The 16,955-nt window shown below is 48.3% G+C and overlaps 1 protein-coding gene across 10 annotated transcripts in view; it reads right to left on the bottom strand.

Annotated features, from left to right (window-relative positions):
* The window catches only part of DNAH17 (dynein axonemal heavy chain 17), a 146,265-nt gene that overhangs the window by 46,747 nt on the left and 82,563 nt on the right, over positions 1–16,955 (bottom strand). For all 10 annotated transcript variants that reach the window (XM_077166116.1, XM_077166118.1, XM_077166115.1 and 7 more), the window contains 6 exons: positions 13,609–13,711; positions 12,543–12,690; positions 12,084–12,175; positions 10,424–10,585; positions 9,716–9,880; positions 9,315–9,506 (listed from right to left, as the gene is read on the bottom strand). In XM_077166116.1, coding sequence (XP_077022231.1) covers positions 9,315–9,506; positions 9,716–9,880; positions 10,424–10,585; positions 12,084–12,175; positions 12,543–12,690; positions 13,609–13,711 — 862 coding nt within the window. The remainder of the gene's footprint in view (positions 1–9,314; positions 9,507–9,715; positions 9,881–10,423; positions 10,586–12,083; positions 12,176–12,542; positions 12,691–13,608; positions 13,712–16,955) is intronic.

The raw sequence follows: 16,955 nt of genomic DNA on the forward strand, positions 1-16,955 counted from the left end.
AGTTCAGAAAAAAAAGCATGCTATGGAGCAGAATGAATGGCTTCCTATTTTTGAAACATCTGCCTATTTGCATGTTTGTCTATACCTAACAAAATATCTGCAAGGATTGGCCAGTACTAACGTGAGTTTTCAGGGTTTTGGGGATTTGCTTATCTGTGAGATCTAATTTTTCCATAATACCTATGAGGTTCTGTCATTTTTAAAAAAGCCTTAAAAAATATCCTTATTGGCTTGTCTGTCCTTGAAGGTGAGTTCGACTCTGTTCAGAGAGAGATCTCACCAAGGGTCTTTTCAAAGTTTATAGGGATGTTAACTGGAGACAAAACCAAGCCTCAAATTCCACAGTTTTTGACAAGCTGCAAAAAAAGAGAGCAAGGGGCAGCTGGGAGCCTGGAAAAGCTGGCATGCCCCAGGCAGGATCCAAGCCATCAAACCATCTTTGGCCGCAGCCCCCCAAGAGAAGATCTTTTGAGAGTCAGCAGTGATCTGGAGCTAAGGAAGAATCAAAACCTGTGGTGGTTTGAAAGTGTCATGTACTCCAGAAAAGCCATGTTCTTCAATCTTGATTCAGTATTGCTGGGTGGGATATTTTGATTAAGTTGTTTCCATGGAGATATGTCTCCACCCATTCAAGGTGGGTCACTTACTGGAGTCCTTCAACAGGCAACCGTTTTGGAAAAAGATTCAGAGCCCATCTTCATCTCTGGAGGTGCAGAAAGAAAATGTCCCTGGGGAAGCCTTATGAAATAAGAAGCTGGGAGAGAAGGTCAGCAGATGCCACCAGGTGACTTCCCAGCTGACAGAGGTGTTCCAGATGGCATCGGCCTTTCTTGAATGAAGGTAACCTCTTGTTGGTGCCTTAATTTGGACATTTTCATGGTCTTAGAACTGTAAACTTGCAATAAATTCCCTTTTTAAAAGCTGTTCCATTTTTGGTATATTGCATACTGGCAGCTTTAACAAACCAATACAGATTTTGGTACCAGGAATGGGGTACTGCTGTGGTTTGCAAATACCAAACATGTTCAAATGGTTTTTTTAATGAATAAAGGGAAGACTCTGGAAGAGTTGTGGGTAGCTTGATAGAGAAGGCCTAGGATGCTTTGAAGAGACCATAGGTAGAAATGTGGACTCCAAAGATACTTCCAATGAAACTTCAGGCAGAAATGATGCATGTGTTATTGCAAACTGGAAGGACGTGATCCTGGTTTTAAAGCAGAGAAGTTAGCCAAATTGTGTCATGATTTAGCATGGAAGTTAGAATTTAGAAGTGGTGAAGAGATTTCCAAACTAAATGTAGAAAATGCAGCCTAGCTGCTCTTTGGGGCTTATGGTAAGATACAACAGGAAAGAGATAAGCTGACAACTGAACTCTTGGATACAAAGAAAACAGAAATTGATGATCTGGAAAATTCTGGGCTTCCAGAAAGGGAGACTCCAGAGACTAGTGCCCCACATGAGGATTTAACCAAACATGGAAGCAGCCAGCCATTATAGGACAAGCGAGGATTTGAGACGGAGTTATCCAGAAAGGATCTGTGGAAAGTTCTTTTGTCTGTTGGGCATGATCCCAGTATATTGCATAGAAAACCAACAAGAGTGTTGTGGGATCTGTATAAGCAGGAGCCCCGCCAGTCTGGATTAAAAGGGACAAACTGAAGGAAAAATAACCCCAAAGGCAGAACCATGGAAGGCAAAGTCTGGAGCCAGGAAACCTCCTGGGGAGAGAGGACCCACCCATGCAGCTGGAGTGGGTGAGTTTGCCCCGAAGGCAGAGGACAGGCCTTCTGCCTGTAAGTTCAGTAAGAGTTTCAGTGCCCCAGGCCTCAAAGAGGGTGGAGCACACAATATAGGATTGCGGGGAGCCTGGCTGCCACTTCATTTTTCTGGACCAGTTGAGCATGTACCCTGGAGATGGCAGGGAATCTGGGTGTTGGAGGTCCTGATGTTTGAAGAGGGTTGAGCCAAGAGAAAGGTGGCCCCCCAATGAACTCCAGTCTTGTAACCCTCATACTAGCATCTGGAGAGAGCAAGGCTGCTGAATAGGCCCTTGGAAAGGGTGGGACTCCTGTTTTCTAAAGTTCCCAGGATAAATGGCCCTCAGACTGATATCTAATGGAGTTTTCCCTGCAGGTTTCTGGAACTGTTTGGATCTGGTGACCCCTGTGTGCCTTCCAATTTCTCCCTATGGAAATGGAAACATATCCTATGACTGTCTCTCTTTTGTTTGTTGTCCACAGATAACTTGTTCTAAGTTTGACAGGTCCAGAGTCGGAATAGAATTTTTGCCTTAAGAGAGACCATGCCTGTAGCTGACTTTAGTGAGATTTTGTATTGTTTCTGACTATGTGTTGTATTTATATTGTTACTGAAATGGTATTGTAATGGATAAATGTATTTTGTATATGGAAAGAACATGTCTTTTAGGGTCCAGAGGGTAGAATGTGCTGGTTTGAAACTGCTGTATATGCCAGAAAAGCCATGTTCTTTAACCTTGATTCAGTATTGCTGGGTGGGATCTTTTCATTAAGTTGTTTCCATAGAGACAAGTCTCCATCCATTCAAGGTGAGGTTGCTTACTGGAGACCTCTAAAAGGGAACCACATTGGGAAAAGCTTTAGAGCCCACACAGCCAGAGATCTTTGGAGATGCAGAAGGAAGACATCCCTGGGGAAGGCTTATGGAATGAGAAGCCAGGAGAGAAAGCTAGCAGATGTCGCCATGTGCTTTTCCAGCTGACAAGGGTCCAGAAGCCAAAGACCCCAGCAGATGCCAGCTGCATGCTTTCCCAGCTGACAGAGGTGTTCTGGGTGGCATCAGCCTTTCTTGAGTGAAGATAACTTCTTGTTGGTACTGAATTTGGACATTTTCATGGCCTTAGAACTATAAACTTGTAATGGAATAAATTTCCTTTATAAAAGCTGTTCCATTTCTGGTATATTGCATTCTGGCAGCTTTAACAAACCAATAAACAATCTATTAAATAAACTGGCTGGAGGCTGTCAGTGCCAGGATTCGTGGCGTATCTAAATTAGGAGTCGTAAGTATATGGTGGGCCCAATGTTAATCACCAGTAAGGAGGTTGGGAGGGAGGGTGGCAATCGCTTCCAGATTGCAAACCAGAAGGTAACTTGCAGCAATTTGTACTGCAACCTACACTGGTCCTCACGAAAACTGCTAAGAGCCCCTCATGCCTATGGTTTGTGAATGATCTAAGGGAAAAGCTGTGACATGACACCATGAAGTTCAGGTTTTGAATCAGCATAGACTGACTGGCCTAGTCAAGGAAGCTCATTGCTGCAGGTCAGAGCAAGAGATTCTGGAAGGGACCGACAGCACCCAGAGGCCTGGAAACAGAGCCCAGTGACTCCATGTGGGGAAACAAGCCCTTTCTCCAGGCCTGCCTGCCTCTCTTCCTATGGAGGTACAGCATTTGCTGCACCCCCTTGTCACCTTCTTTCCTTTCTTGTCTCCTGCTGTGGCTTTCTCCTAACCACCCCAGAAGGACCTGCTCTAGCCATGATCATGGGGCCTCAAAGGCTGGTCCTAGAGCCTTAGCTCTCTGCTCAGGCCATGTCCAGCTTGGTACCTCTGTGTCCTGGACCTCGCCGGCCAACCCCACTGTCTTGAAGCTTAACCCTCTTGGTTCCCGTGGCCACCTTCCTGCCGTGGTACTTCCTGGATCTCTGCTAACCACTGCTCTGTCCATTGACCCTCATCCTTGGCCCCCCATCAATCATGGATGGCCCAAGGATCCTGCACTTTTGCAGCCTTGTTCTGACTCTGTCTATTCTCTCTTTTGTGGTCTTCTCCAATCCCATGGCTCCAGCCACCTCTATATCACTGAGGCCTGTCCCCACATCTCAACCTTCCATCTTTTTCCCACATTTCCTGAAACCCACATGTCCAACTATGGATGGGCCATCGCTTTATGGTGTCTCCAAAGTCCCTCAGGTGCCAACATCTTGGATACAGAATCCATGGTCTTCCTTCCTCCCAGTGCCTGTCCCTTGGTGTGCCCCCTTCCCCAGATCAGGTCATCTCCATCCACATTTTGCCTCTTGGCTCAGAGTGTCAGCATGCTACAAACTGCCCAAGCCACAAGGATTACCACTAGCCCCGAGGGCTTAGCACATCTTGAATTGACCCGTCAAGGAGGAGAAAGATAGCAGTTCTGCATAGTTATGTCCAAAAAGGTAGCCTCTATCCAGATGTAGGGATCTACCTCCTTCCCTTCCTTTGGCTAGAACACACCTTAGTGCCCGTTTTCCTGCACTCACTTTTTCTTGCCATAGTCACTGTCCCTGCCGTCAGACAGGAAGGAACACAGAGCTGAGATTTGGTCATGAGTCTGAAGGAAGGGGCAAAAGTGGTGCTACTGAGGGGTGTGAGTTGGGCATGAAATTTTCTCAACCACACGTCCAGTTGTTCTGTGAACACAACTCCAAGTTCCTCTCCCTCCTCTCGGACGTGATTGCTACACCTCGTGCCCCTCCCCCAACTATATTTTACATTTTGGAGCCTTTGCTGGAAGCCAGGACTTCCAGCCCTTCCATCAGTTGGCTTCATGGAGAAATCAAGTGAATTGTGCAGTCCATTGCCAGCCCCTGACTCACTTAAAGGGTTTCTCCACGGGGTCTGGCCCAGCTGTCTGGGAGACTCAATCAAGACTTACAGCTAGGTCTCCGGAATAACAAGCATACCATTGCCTGGTCCTGGGGTGCGGGGAGGTAGGGAGAAGTGAGGTTGGGGAACCCTGCATCCACCTAAGCATCACTGCCTGCACTCGCCTCCCGCTCAGCACAACGGGAGCCCTGAATTGACCTGCCCCTTCTCTGCTCAAAAATCATAATGGTATCTCATTTTTCTGGGAAGTAAAGTCCAGAGTTTTTCATGCGCCACACAAGGGAGTTTCCTGACCGCCTTTCCAGCTGCATCTCTGTTCTCCAGGTGGCTTCACAGCCCCAGGTACATATGTTATAACTATATCACTATGAATGTATTTATTACATTCATGGCATATAGATCTTAATATTTTACTGTGACACTATCATTTGGGTAATAATAGTGTATCCTTTAACTGTCCAGGGGTCTTGTCTCTTAGTGCAAAACAAGTTTCTTGAGTCTTGTTTATCTCTGTTCTTAGTTGTGGTTCCACTAACGAATGAATGATTAGTCAGACACCGGCTCTAGATAGGTGCCAGGGTAATGAATTGCGAGAGAACAGATCTCAGAGCTGCTGCAGCTAATGCTGACAAATAAAATGCAACTGTTAGGACGGAGCATCCACTACTGGTCCTGAAGTGAAGTGTCAAGAGCAAAATCCCCAGGAGGACAGAGCAAAGAATAGGACGCATTCATGAAAAGAAACCAGCGCAATTTTGTTAACAACAGACTAGAAATTTTTCAGCTGAGAAAACTCGGGAAATCAGCACCTCCTCCAGAAGCAGAGGATTTGGACAACCCATGAGAGGGAGTGTGGAAATCAAGTGTACTCGTTCTGAGGTCCACTAGGACCTGCGGCACACCAGTGCAGAAGGCAGTGTTTGGAAGCCCTATCTGATTTTTAAAATACGATTGGCTAATTCCTTTATATAAAGGGTGGAATCCGATGGGAAAGTAAAGGACAATAACAACCAGAAGCAGATTGCTCTTCCAGGGGGTGGCGTTGCTGGCACAGCCCGCTTGGCGGTGCCGGGAGAGCAGGGCTGAGTTAGTTTCTTGCCTATCCTGTCTCTCCCAGCAGTCCCTCCCTCTGGCCCCCGCATCCCAGGGGATCGAGCACCGGCGAGCCTGCCAAAGCCACCTCGCCAGGGGCTGCCTGGGGGGCCCTGTGCTCCTCCTCGGGGAGGGCCTGGGGGACTCCCGTGGGGCTGTTTGCATCAGAAGCAGCCCAGTGCTAAGGCCAACACAGAGGCGACTATAGAACGTGGTCAAAAATCAATTTCCACTCTAATCGGGGGCACAACCATGATCTGTCCTGGGCTAATAGTGTTTGACGAGCACACAGCTCCCGGGCAGAGCAAATTTTCGGGAAAAAGAAATCAATAGAAGCCTCAGCGGCATGTCTTGGGAATGGGAGACTGGGTTATGCTAATGTTTATTTTATTAACTCTAAAAGCAGCTGTCCAGAATACCGAGCGACAGTTAGCTGCTCACTACTAGTAATGCTTCTCAGTTCTCTAACCTGAAGAATTTGGGACAATTCAGACCAATTCACGATTCAGTGAATAAGGGTAAGAATCAAACCCCCTTTGCCATTATTATCTGGGTTGACTTTTTTGACTTAAATCAATCAGGTGATTGACACACGCTTTCTCTAACCCTGACACTCAGGTCCCCTAACCGCAGACACACTTCTTCTCACCCCAGACACACTTCCTCTGAACCCCAGGCACACTCTCTCTCACCCTAGACGCACTACCTCTTGCCCCAGAAACACTACCTCTCACCCCAGACAAACTCCCTCTCACCCCAGACACACTTCCTCTGAACCCCAGGCACACTTCCTCTCACCCCAGACATACTCCCTCTCACCCAGACACACTTCCTCTCACCACAGACACATTTCCTTTCACACCAGACACACTCCCTCTCACCCCAGACACGCTTCTTCTCACCCTAGACACACTCTCTCTCACCCCAGGCACACTCTCTCTCACCCCAGACACACTCCCTCTCACCCCAGACACACTTCCTCTCACCCCAGACACACTCCCTCTCACCCCAGACACACTTCCTCTCACCACAGACACACTCCCTCTCACCCCAGACACACTCCCTCTCACCCCAGACACACTCCCTCTCACCCCAGACACACTTCCGCTCACCCCAGACACACTCCCTCTCACCCCAGACACACTCCCTCTCACCCCAGACACGCTTCTTCTCACCCTAGACACACTCTCTCTCACCCCAGGCACACTCTCTCTCACCCCAGACACACTCCCTCTCACCCCAGACACACTCCCTCTCACCCCAGACACGCTTCTTCTCACCCTAGACACACTCTCTCTCACCCCAGGCACACTCCCTCTCGCCCCAGACACACTCCCTCTCACCCCAGACACACTCTCTCTCACCCCAGACACACTCCCTCTCACCCAGACACACTCCCTCTCACCCCAGACAAACTCCCTCTCACCCCAGACACACTCTCTCTCACCCCAGACACACTCTCTCTCACCACAGACACACTCCCTCTCACCCCAGACAAACTCCCTCTCACCCCAGACACACTCTCTCTCACCCCAGACACACTTCCTCTCACCCCAGACACACTCCCTCTCACCCCAGGCACACTCTCTCTCACTCCAGGCACACTCTCTCTCACCCCAGGCACACTCTCTCTCACCCCTGACACACTTCCTCTCACCCGGAGGAAGCAGTTTCTCTAACCCTGAAAAGTGTTTCCTCTATCTCTCAGGCTCAGTTCCTCTAACCTTAGATGTACTTCCTGAAACTTTTAGATGCTTTTCTCTAACCCCAAGACATACTTCCGCCAACCCTGCGGCACACTTCCTCCAACCTGGAGTCACATCCTCTAATCTTGGCACTCACTTCCTCTACCCCTGAAGCATACTTCTTGTAACACTGAGGTACACTTCTTCTCTAACAGTGAGCACACATCCTCTAACCTTGATGTGCTTTTCCTGTAACCTTGAGGCACACTTCCTCTATCCCTGAGGTGCACTTCCTCTAATCCTGAGGTGCACTGCCTCCCACCCTGAGGCGCACTTCCTCTACGCCTGAGGCACACTTCCTCTAACCCTGAGGCGCACTTCCTCTAAGCCTGAGGCGCACTTCCTCTAAGCCTGAGGCGCACTTCCTCTATCCCTGAGGCGCACTTCCTCTAACCCTGAGGTGTACTTCCTCTATCCCTGAGGTGCGCTTCCTCTAAACCTGTGGCGCGCTTCCTCTAAGCCTGAGGCACACTTCCTCTAACCCTGAGGTGCACTTCCTCTATTCCTGAGGCGCACTTCCTCTAAGCCTGAGGCGCTCTTCCTCTAAGCCTGAGGCGCACTTCCTCTAACCCTGAGGTGCACTTCCTCTAATCCTGAGGTGCACTGCCTCCCACCCTGAGGCGCACTTCCTCTAAGCCTGAGGCACACTTCCTCTAACCCTGAGGTGCACTTCCTCTATTCCTGAGGCGCACTTCCTCTAAGCCTGAGGCGCTCTTCCTCTAACCCTGAGGCGCACTTCCTCTAACCCTGAGGTGCACTTCCTCTAATCCTGAGGTGCACTGCCTCCCACCCTGAGGCGCACTTCCTCTAAGCCTGAGGCGCACTTTCTCTAAGCTTGAGGCACACTTCCTTTAACCCTGAGGCACGCTTCCTCTAACCCTAGGCACACTTCCTCTAACCCTGAGGTGCACTTCCTCTAATCCTGAGGTGCACTGCCTCCCACCCTGAGGCGCACTTCCTCTAAGCCTGAGGCACACTTCCTCTAACCCTGAGGCGCACTTCCTCTAAGCCTGAGGTGCACTTCCTCTAACCCTGAGGTGCACTTCCTCTAAATTTAGCCACATTGGTCTGGCCACAGCCAAAGTGTTTTCTAGCCTTTACTTCCAGTGTGGGTTTGAAAGGATGACGTACCCTAGAAAAACCATGTTTTAATCCTGATCCATCTTGAGGCGGCAGCCTTTTCTTTTAATCCCAATTCAGCACTGTAGGTTGGAAGCTTGATTAAATCATCTCTGCAGAGATGTGACTCACCCAATTGCGGGTATTAGCTTTTGATGAGAGGGAGATGTGACTCTACCCATTCCAGGTGGGTCTGGAGTAGTTTACTGAAATCCTTTAAAACAGGAAAAACTTTGGAAAAAGCCACGAGAACCACGAGAGCCCATGCAGCCAGAGACCTGTGGAGATGGAGGAAAACGCCTCCGGGGGAGCTTCATTAATCAAGCAGCCTGGAGGGAAAGCTAGCAGACATTGCCGTGTTTGCCACGTGCCTTTCCAGTTGAGAGAGAAACCCTGAACTTCATCGGCCTTTCCTGAGTAAAGGTCACCTCTTCTCAGTGCCTTAATTTGGACATTTTTATAGACTTGCTTTGATCGGGACATTTTCACAGCCTTAGAACAATAAACTTGCAACTTAAAATATTCCACCTTTTAAAAGCCATTCTGTTTCTGGTATATCACATTTGGGCAGCTAGCAAACTAGAACTCGACCTGTGATAAAAATTATTTCTATATGGTCTATGGAGACATTCCGATCCTCCCTAATGGCTGACTTTATTTTGGAAGAGGGAACGGCGAGGTTTTCCCTGCTTCCCCATCCAAAAATTAGTTTACTGAGAAGTAGCCCCTCACCTTGAGGTCTGGGATCCCGTAGCCCTTCTTGAGGGTGATCTGAAACACGTCCAAGGCGCTGATGTACGCTGCCAGGCGGGAGAGGCTCTGCTTGCCACTGCCGCCCACCCCCACCAGCAGGGCATTGCCCCGCGGAGACTCGAGGATGCGGTTTATCCTACAGATGTGAGCCACCGCGTCTTCAAATAGCACCTAAAGAGACCAGAGAGATGCCTCTGCATCTTACGGCAGGTCTGGTCACCTCCATCAATCCCAGGAATCTCATCAATCCCTTGGCCACACTTTGGTATAGTGACATGTGGATGCGTTGGCTTCATGATGTGCTGGCCTATGGAATGCCATTAAAATGGTCTATTCTAAAATAGGAGAGGAATCTATGCCCGGGTCTAAGCACCACTCACCAGATTCATGACCGCATTGACCTCATTATAGCTGTCCAGGACATCCACCAGGAGCTTGTTTAGCTGAGCCCCATCGGTTACCGGGTAGTATTTGGGATCGCCAATCCCTTGGGCAAAGTGGCAGAAGATATTTGGTTGGGCAAATAAGAGTTCATCACCAAGATCCTAGAAATAGAGATTAAGATATTTTCACTTTTTTTGCCACCACAAACACAGAGACACTTGGCAGCAGCACCAGTACCTTGCCCAGGTGACTTCAGAGGGCCCCAGAAGGCTAGGGCTGGTCTCCCGGCACCAAACCACTGCTGCAAACCATTGGGTAAAATTGCCCAGAGGATGGTCCAATCCCCACTACATCAGGAATGAACTGCTAGTCCCCAAAACTGATTCTGCCAGGAAAAAAAACAAGGTCGTACCAGGAGAGCACGTTGAACCAAACCAGACCTCTCTCCAGCCCAAATGGATGACGGGAGGTCATAAAGACCCAGTCTCCTGAGCTTGAATGGTAAATTCCTTCCTTTCCACTCAGATCCATGCTTGACAGAATCATTAAGTGAGACCTCACAAGGATATTTCCGTACCTGCCCAGAGGTCCTTCAAAGAGGGCTGGAGTTATCTGTCATCTCCAGGCCCAAAGACTCTACCTGCCTGGAGCCCCAGTTAGATTGACCCCTTAGGGCTTAGACAGCGATGTGGGGCTTGACTCACATCAAAGAATTTCTTGGTGGAAGCAATGGTCACTCTGCGCAATGTGTCCTGGTCTTTTTCATCAATCATTTTGTCACCATACACACGTTCAGCTTCATGCAGCCAGAGGCGGACAAGGTCGAGTGGGCTTTTCAGGATCTCTTGCGTGGAAAATAAAAGTCCCTACCCCAAACAGAATGGTCAGTGTCTTTAGCTGTGTTGTGAAGGCAAGTTAAATTCAGTACAAAGATGGAATAAGAAAGTAGGCATTTCCCCAGGGTGTAATCTGTTAAGCTGTTGGCACACTGCCTACTTGGGGCCAGGAAGGCCACTGATTGCCAAGGTCATGAAAATCCTGGGGGCCAGAGAGTGTTAAGGGTTAAGTGCTCCATCCTCTAATGGGGTGGCGGATGGAGAAGAGACAGGGAGGTACCAGTTTACTGAAAGCCATAGGGCAGAGGGTCATGAGCTTGGGTTCCATAGCAGGCCTGCCTAGGTCCAGTCCCGGCTTGGCCATTTACTAACCAAGTGACCCTGGGCAAGTTCAACACATGCTTATTGGGGATCCACTATTTTTCAGGCACTCTTCTGGGCTCTGGGGATAACAGTGACAAGAATTCTGACTCTGTGTTCTTGGAGTTTACATTCTAGTGGGGAGATATAACCAGGTAAGAAAAACAACAAGAAAATTACATATTGTGTTGTGTGCTATGAAAGAAATAAACAGAGTGCTGAGATGGAGCCTGTAGGGGTGAGGTGGGCCCTCCATGAGGGTATGACATTTGAGTTGGCACTTTAGTTGGGAAGAGACAGGCATGACTTGACCTCCCTGAGTCTCAGACATGCCCTCTATAAAGTGGGGATATATAAGCACCAACCTTATATGATGTTTGGAGGAGAAAATAGGAGTGTAAATCCCATGCCTGGCTCAGAGTAAACAGTTTATAAATAAGAACAAACTTCATCACCGTAACCACCATCATTACCACTGTCTTCATCATCAGATTCATCACCATCATCACCATCATCATCGCCATCATCATCACAATCATTACCATCATTGCCGTCACCATCATCATCACCACTATCATCATCACCATCATCGTCATCATTTTAATCGTCATCACCATCATCATCAATTTAATCGTCATCACATCACTTTAATCATCATCACCATCATCATCACTTTAATCGTCATCACCATCATCATCACTTTAATCGTCATCACCATCATCATCACTTTAATTGTCATCACCATCATCATCATCACTTTAATCGTCATCACCATCATCATCACTTTAATCACCATCACCATCACTTTAATCATCACCATCATCATCATCACCATCATCATCATTTTAATCGTCATCACCATCATCACCTTAATCGTCAAAACCATCATCATCATTACCATTATCATCATATCACTTTAATCGTCATCACCATCATCATCATCATCACCATCATCACCATCATCATTACCTCTATCACCACCACCATCATCATCATCATCATCACTTTAATGGTCACCATCATCATCATCGTTACATCATCACCATCAACACTGCCGCCCCAGTCCACAGGTCATTTTGCTTTCTCTCCTGAGAGCGGTGGAGAAGAGCACCCATGAACCGAGGACTTGGCCATGAGGCGGCATGCCGCAGAACTAAAAGAGCTGTACCTGGAAAATGCTGGAGAGGTCCCTGAGGTTGAAGACGTAATGAAACTTAATGGCCGTGGGAAGAAATGTTGCCGCGACTTTCTGATGCAAGCCTGTTAGAGGAAAAGGACCCATCGATTCTTATGTACTCCTAATGACCTCAGGAAGTGAAGAGATTGGAGCAAAGTTTCTAGAGCAAATGGACTATGAGATGGTGACAATTTAAATAGGAAACCTGCCTAGCTGAGGAGGGAGGAAGTTTGCTCCTCTACTGACTTGTAAATCATGTGTGTCCACTGGCTTTTCTATTCTCTACCTCCCCCAGAAGCAATTGGATTTTACACAGTATCTCCTGCCAAAGCCCAGCATCATTTAAAAAACTATTGATTTAAAAGTATAAACAAAACATTTACCAGGGGAAAATACGAAAGGGCCATCAGCCTGTGCCGGCAGGAGAGGGGGTGAGGGGGGCCGGCTTACCCAGGGCGGCGGCCACCAGCTGGTTGCTTGTCTTCTGCACCGCCATGGAGGCGGAGCGGTAGGCCAGGTGCTGGGCTAGGATGGTGTTGTAGATGGTCATGAGGGCCTCCTGGCCCGGGAAGCTCACGGCAAACACGCAGAAGTGGCGCTGCCAGGGACAACAGCAGACTGCCTCAGGCGGCTCTTGGGGACCAACTCATCCCCTGGGCCAGCTTCTTAGGAAAGCAGACCCCATCTGTTTTCATTGTCTCTGGTCCTTTGGGCTTGGTCAGAATGGACCGTTTTCCTTGTTGTGTTAATAAGGACTCATCAGGAGTCCAGAAGCACAGGGGGGATGTTGTGGCCCCCGAGAGCTGGAGGAGTCCTCGCCTTTGGAGAATTTTTCTCTTTCGGGGCCATGGGAGGGGAGGGGATCTGCCCTCATGCTGTCAGTCACACACAAAGCAGATTTCTCCATTGGTGTCAGACATCAGAGAAGGGATTGGGTCTTTCTCTTTTTCAAGACTCCCAATAACGCCTTGCATGCGGTAGGATCACATTAATCATTGATTATAAGGGAAACAGTCATGCTCCGAAGAAAAGTTGTGAAACTAGAGGCAAGAGAGTGGCTCAGAGCCTGGATTTAGGTTAGAGTTCTCCATCTGCTTAGAGAACATGGGAATGTCCACTTGCAGGTAAAATACAGGCTGCCCAGTTAAATCTGAATTTTCAATAAATAGTGAATAATCTTTCTTAGTATAAGTCAGTCCCAAATACTGCATGGGATATATTTATACTGAAACAATACTTCGTCGTCTGTCTGAAATCCAGACTTAACTGGGTGTTAGTATTTCTATTTGCTTAATACTGTGGGGCATGGAGTTGGGGGGTGGAGCTAGCTAGCCTCTGGCCACCCTCGCCCTCTCCCCACCCACATTTCCTGAAACAGTCTCAGAGGTCAGTGCATTCTCCAGGGAACACAAGTCCTACAGCCCTAGCATCCCAAGCCAGTGCTTTTATCCTCCTTTGCCTAAGGCAAGACTCCAGCCCTCGGTCACTGACCAAAACAAGCCCGACTTATGGCTACCTGAAGCCTGGGGTCGATGGTGAAGGATCCAGAAGTGGGGTTCATGCACGCCACGTACTGACAGTTATGGATGTCCTTGAGCGTCAGCTTCTGCCGGTCGTACCTGCGTGAACAAAGTGAACAACATGCTGCCCACCACCCACCCCTGGCAGCGCCTGGCGTGTGGGAAGAACTCAGTAAATCTCGATCATTGGGCATGTCACTTTATGCTTTCAAGAAAAATTGTGAAATGAGAGGTAGAAGAGTGCAGGGCTAGGCTTGTGGTCCAGCTCTTCCATTGATAGTGCCTGGACTCTGCGCAAGCAGCTTCACCTCTCTTGTGCCTCAGTATTCTCATCTGTGCAGTGGGTCAACACAAAAAAATGCTTAGTACTTGCAATATTGTGCATGCTTAATAAGGGGTTACCAAACTCCAGTATCATTATAATTATTAATGATTGATTGATTGATTGATTTTTGTTCACTTTATGGTGGGGGTCTCATTTCATTCTTCTTTTCCATGTGAGTATCCATCCCCTTATTGCATCATTTGCACCATTTGCTGAATTTTTGTTTGTTTGTTGGATTTTTCATTTGTTTGTTTATTTGGGAACTGCATGGGTAGGAATCAAACCCGGCTCTCCCGCACGACAGGCGAGAAGTCTACCACTGAACTACCCTCACACTCCCCTAATGATTAATTTTTAAGTAGGATGAATAATTTCCTTGATGCCACAGTACTGATCAAAGTCATAGAGGGTCAGATGAGTAGAAAGGATATTAGAATGCCAGTTTGTGAAATATTTTACATCCTGAACAAACTGTTAACTTAAAAACTCTACTCTCGTCACCATTATCATCTCCAGTAGAGCACATGGTAACACTGTCTTGAAACCCACTGTCAGTTTTGTTTTTGGCTACTTCAACCACAGGTGCTTTATACTTGGAAATCAACTGCTGCTCTCAGCTCTTCTATCTACATTTTAACCATCCGATGTGTGGTCCGTGCACACTTTGGATCATTTGTGTTCCTGGTCTCTGCAATATCCTTGGATAGGGAGATGACTCGCTCCACATGCTGACATTTTAGACTGGGTCGTGGTTGTCAGTTTCCTACAGACCCTGGAAAGTGTGATTCTGTCGCTATGACAGAAAAGCTGTGCTTTTTATTATCAAGAAAATGAAGTTCAGCAGTCTCTCAATTATAAGAAAAGCAGCAGTTTTTATTCCCCTGTTTCCTTCATGCCTATGCCATCCTGCTCTGCATGGTTCGGTTGTGTGTATTTAGAGAAGGAGAAAACAGGTGAGCACCAGTATCAGCAGAGCTTATGAAGGTGCCCTCCCCAGGCATTTCTCGGGGTGTGGGGCTTCCCCAGGCTTTTCTTGGGGTGTAGTCTCCCAGATGCACTTTCAGCTGTCACTCCAGCTTGCCCACTCCCTGGAGATGGTCCCAAGCATACATCTACCTCCTGTTCATTTGTTTTACGGCATTTGAGTCACGCCACGCAGAGTGTTCTGGCTTATTTTATTTAAAGATATTAACAATATAGCATGACTATTTAAGGTGACAGTAAATAGAAATATCACGTAATATCATAGAGATGAAAATAATATATAGCCTCACTTCTTATCGTTGGAGATTTAGATGATTTTAAATTACTCCCTGTTTTAAGTAGCACAGCAACGCTGCCCAGACTGAGGAATTTCCGCAAACTTGCCTGCTATTTGCTTGGCATTGGGAACATTTCTGGGTGGAAGGGGAGACCCGCGGTCCTCTTTACTATTGCCAGCTGGCCCCATCTCCCAGGCCAACTTTCACCCTTCCTCAGCACCTCCCTCTACCCACGGGGACCTGGTCTCCCCTGCATCAGTGCACCACACTGAGTTCACCAGACACGACTCTTCTTGGGTCCTACTTACTGGTCTCCCCACTTGAAGGTCCCAGTCCCTCCCCAGGACTCACCACTTGCACCTCCTGGGTCTTTCTTGACACCAGGGATGGTCTCTCTCTAAGAACCTCCTGCCTCTTGGTGGGCACGGGTCCCACCAAATTTCTGCTGCCTTAAAAAAAAATGTTCTCGGCTGGTTCCTTTCTAAGGTCCTTCTCTTCTACAAAATGCATCTCGTTTTGCAGACATATCATTTTAGTTTACATAAACGGTGCGATGTGCTTCTGCTTGCAGCAGCACCCACTTTCACCCCCAATTCCACCCTTTGCAAATGGCGGTGTGGGAGCATTCTGGGTGGGGCCCTCTGGGGTGCAGCCTCCAGAGAGCGACAACTGGTGCAGGGCAGGCCCCCTCTTCCTTGGACTCAGGGATGCTACCAGCCATGCACGAAAGTCCCTGTGGCACATTCCTCTCTGCATCTCACACTAAGTAGCGTCAGTGTGTTTGTCATTGACGTTTTATTGTCTTAATTTGCGTTGATTAGAGTTTGAGCATCCCTTCACGGGCTTGCTAGTTTTTTATTTTTTTTTTGCTTTCCCATTATATCTTTTTTTTTTGCGGGCGGGGGGCGGAGGTGTCGCTTCTTCTTCTATGTAGATTTATAGGAATTCCTTGTGTGCCTCAGACATTAATCCACGGTCAGTTTCAGCCCTTGCAGGGTCTCCGCCCATTCTGTTATCTCACATTGCCCGCTGGGTTAAGTCAGTGGTTTGCTTTCCGGTCTGTGCTTTTGAAACTTATCTGAGAAGTGCTTCCTTCCACACCCTTTCCCTGGTCTGAGATACCCTCCGGGGTCCCCTCCTGTTAACTGGGCACCATGACCCTTTGCTTTTAGGCCTCTGCCCCTCCCCCCGCAGGCTCCCTCGTGTGCGTCACGCACGTGCTGGTGGGAAGTTTCCTTCGAGTCAATCTCTTCCTAATACTCATCCTAACACATCCCTGGACGGTCCAACCTTCCCGGGCGATCATGGGGCCACCTTATATGATGTTCTAAAGGATCCTTCTAGAAATCTGATTGTGCCTTCTCCTCCGAAGGCTTCTTTGGGATAAACTCAAGGGCTGGCCTGGACCTAAGGCTGAAGCTTCACAAAGTCAAGGTCTCTCTTTGAGTAAGAGAAGACAGAAATAGCTTGTATTTGCAAAGTTATGAACCCATCACGGGGGCTGGGAAGGGCCTGTGGGAGGCGCCGAGGTTGTGCCCCACAGGAAACCCTCCTCTCCAGCCTCGGCACCTCCACCTTCCCCAAATGTGCTGTCCCTTTCCTTCCTCAAGCTGCTCCTACCCCATCCGGCTCTATCCCCTCAGCCCTGACCCCCTCTGAGCTTCACATCACAGCCGAGGCCACTTACAGTCCTTCAGTGGGGAAGAGCCAGCCATGCAGTCACATCTGGGCTTGAAATCCAGCTCCACGGCTGATT

This window comes from Tamandua tetradactyla, chromosome 6 (assembly GCF_023851605.1).
Source record: "Tamandua tetradactyla isolate mTamTet1 chromosome 6, mTamTet1.pri, whole genome shotgun sequence".
Taxonomy (NCBI): domain Eukaryota; kingdom Metazoa; phylum Chordata; class Mammalia; order Pilosa; family Myrmecophagidae; genus Tamandua; species Tamandua tetradactyla.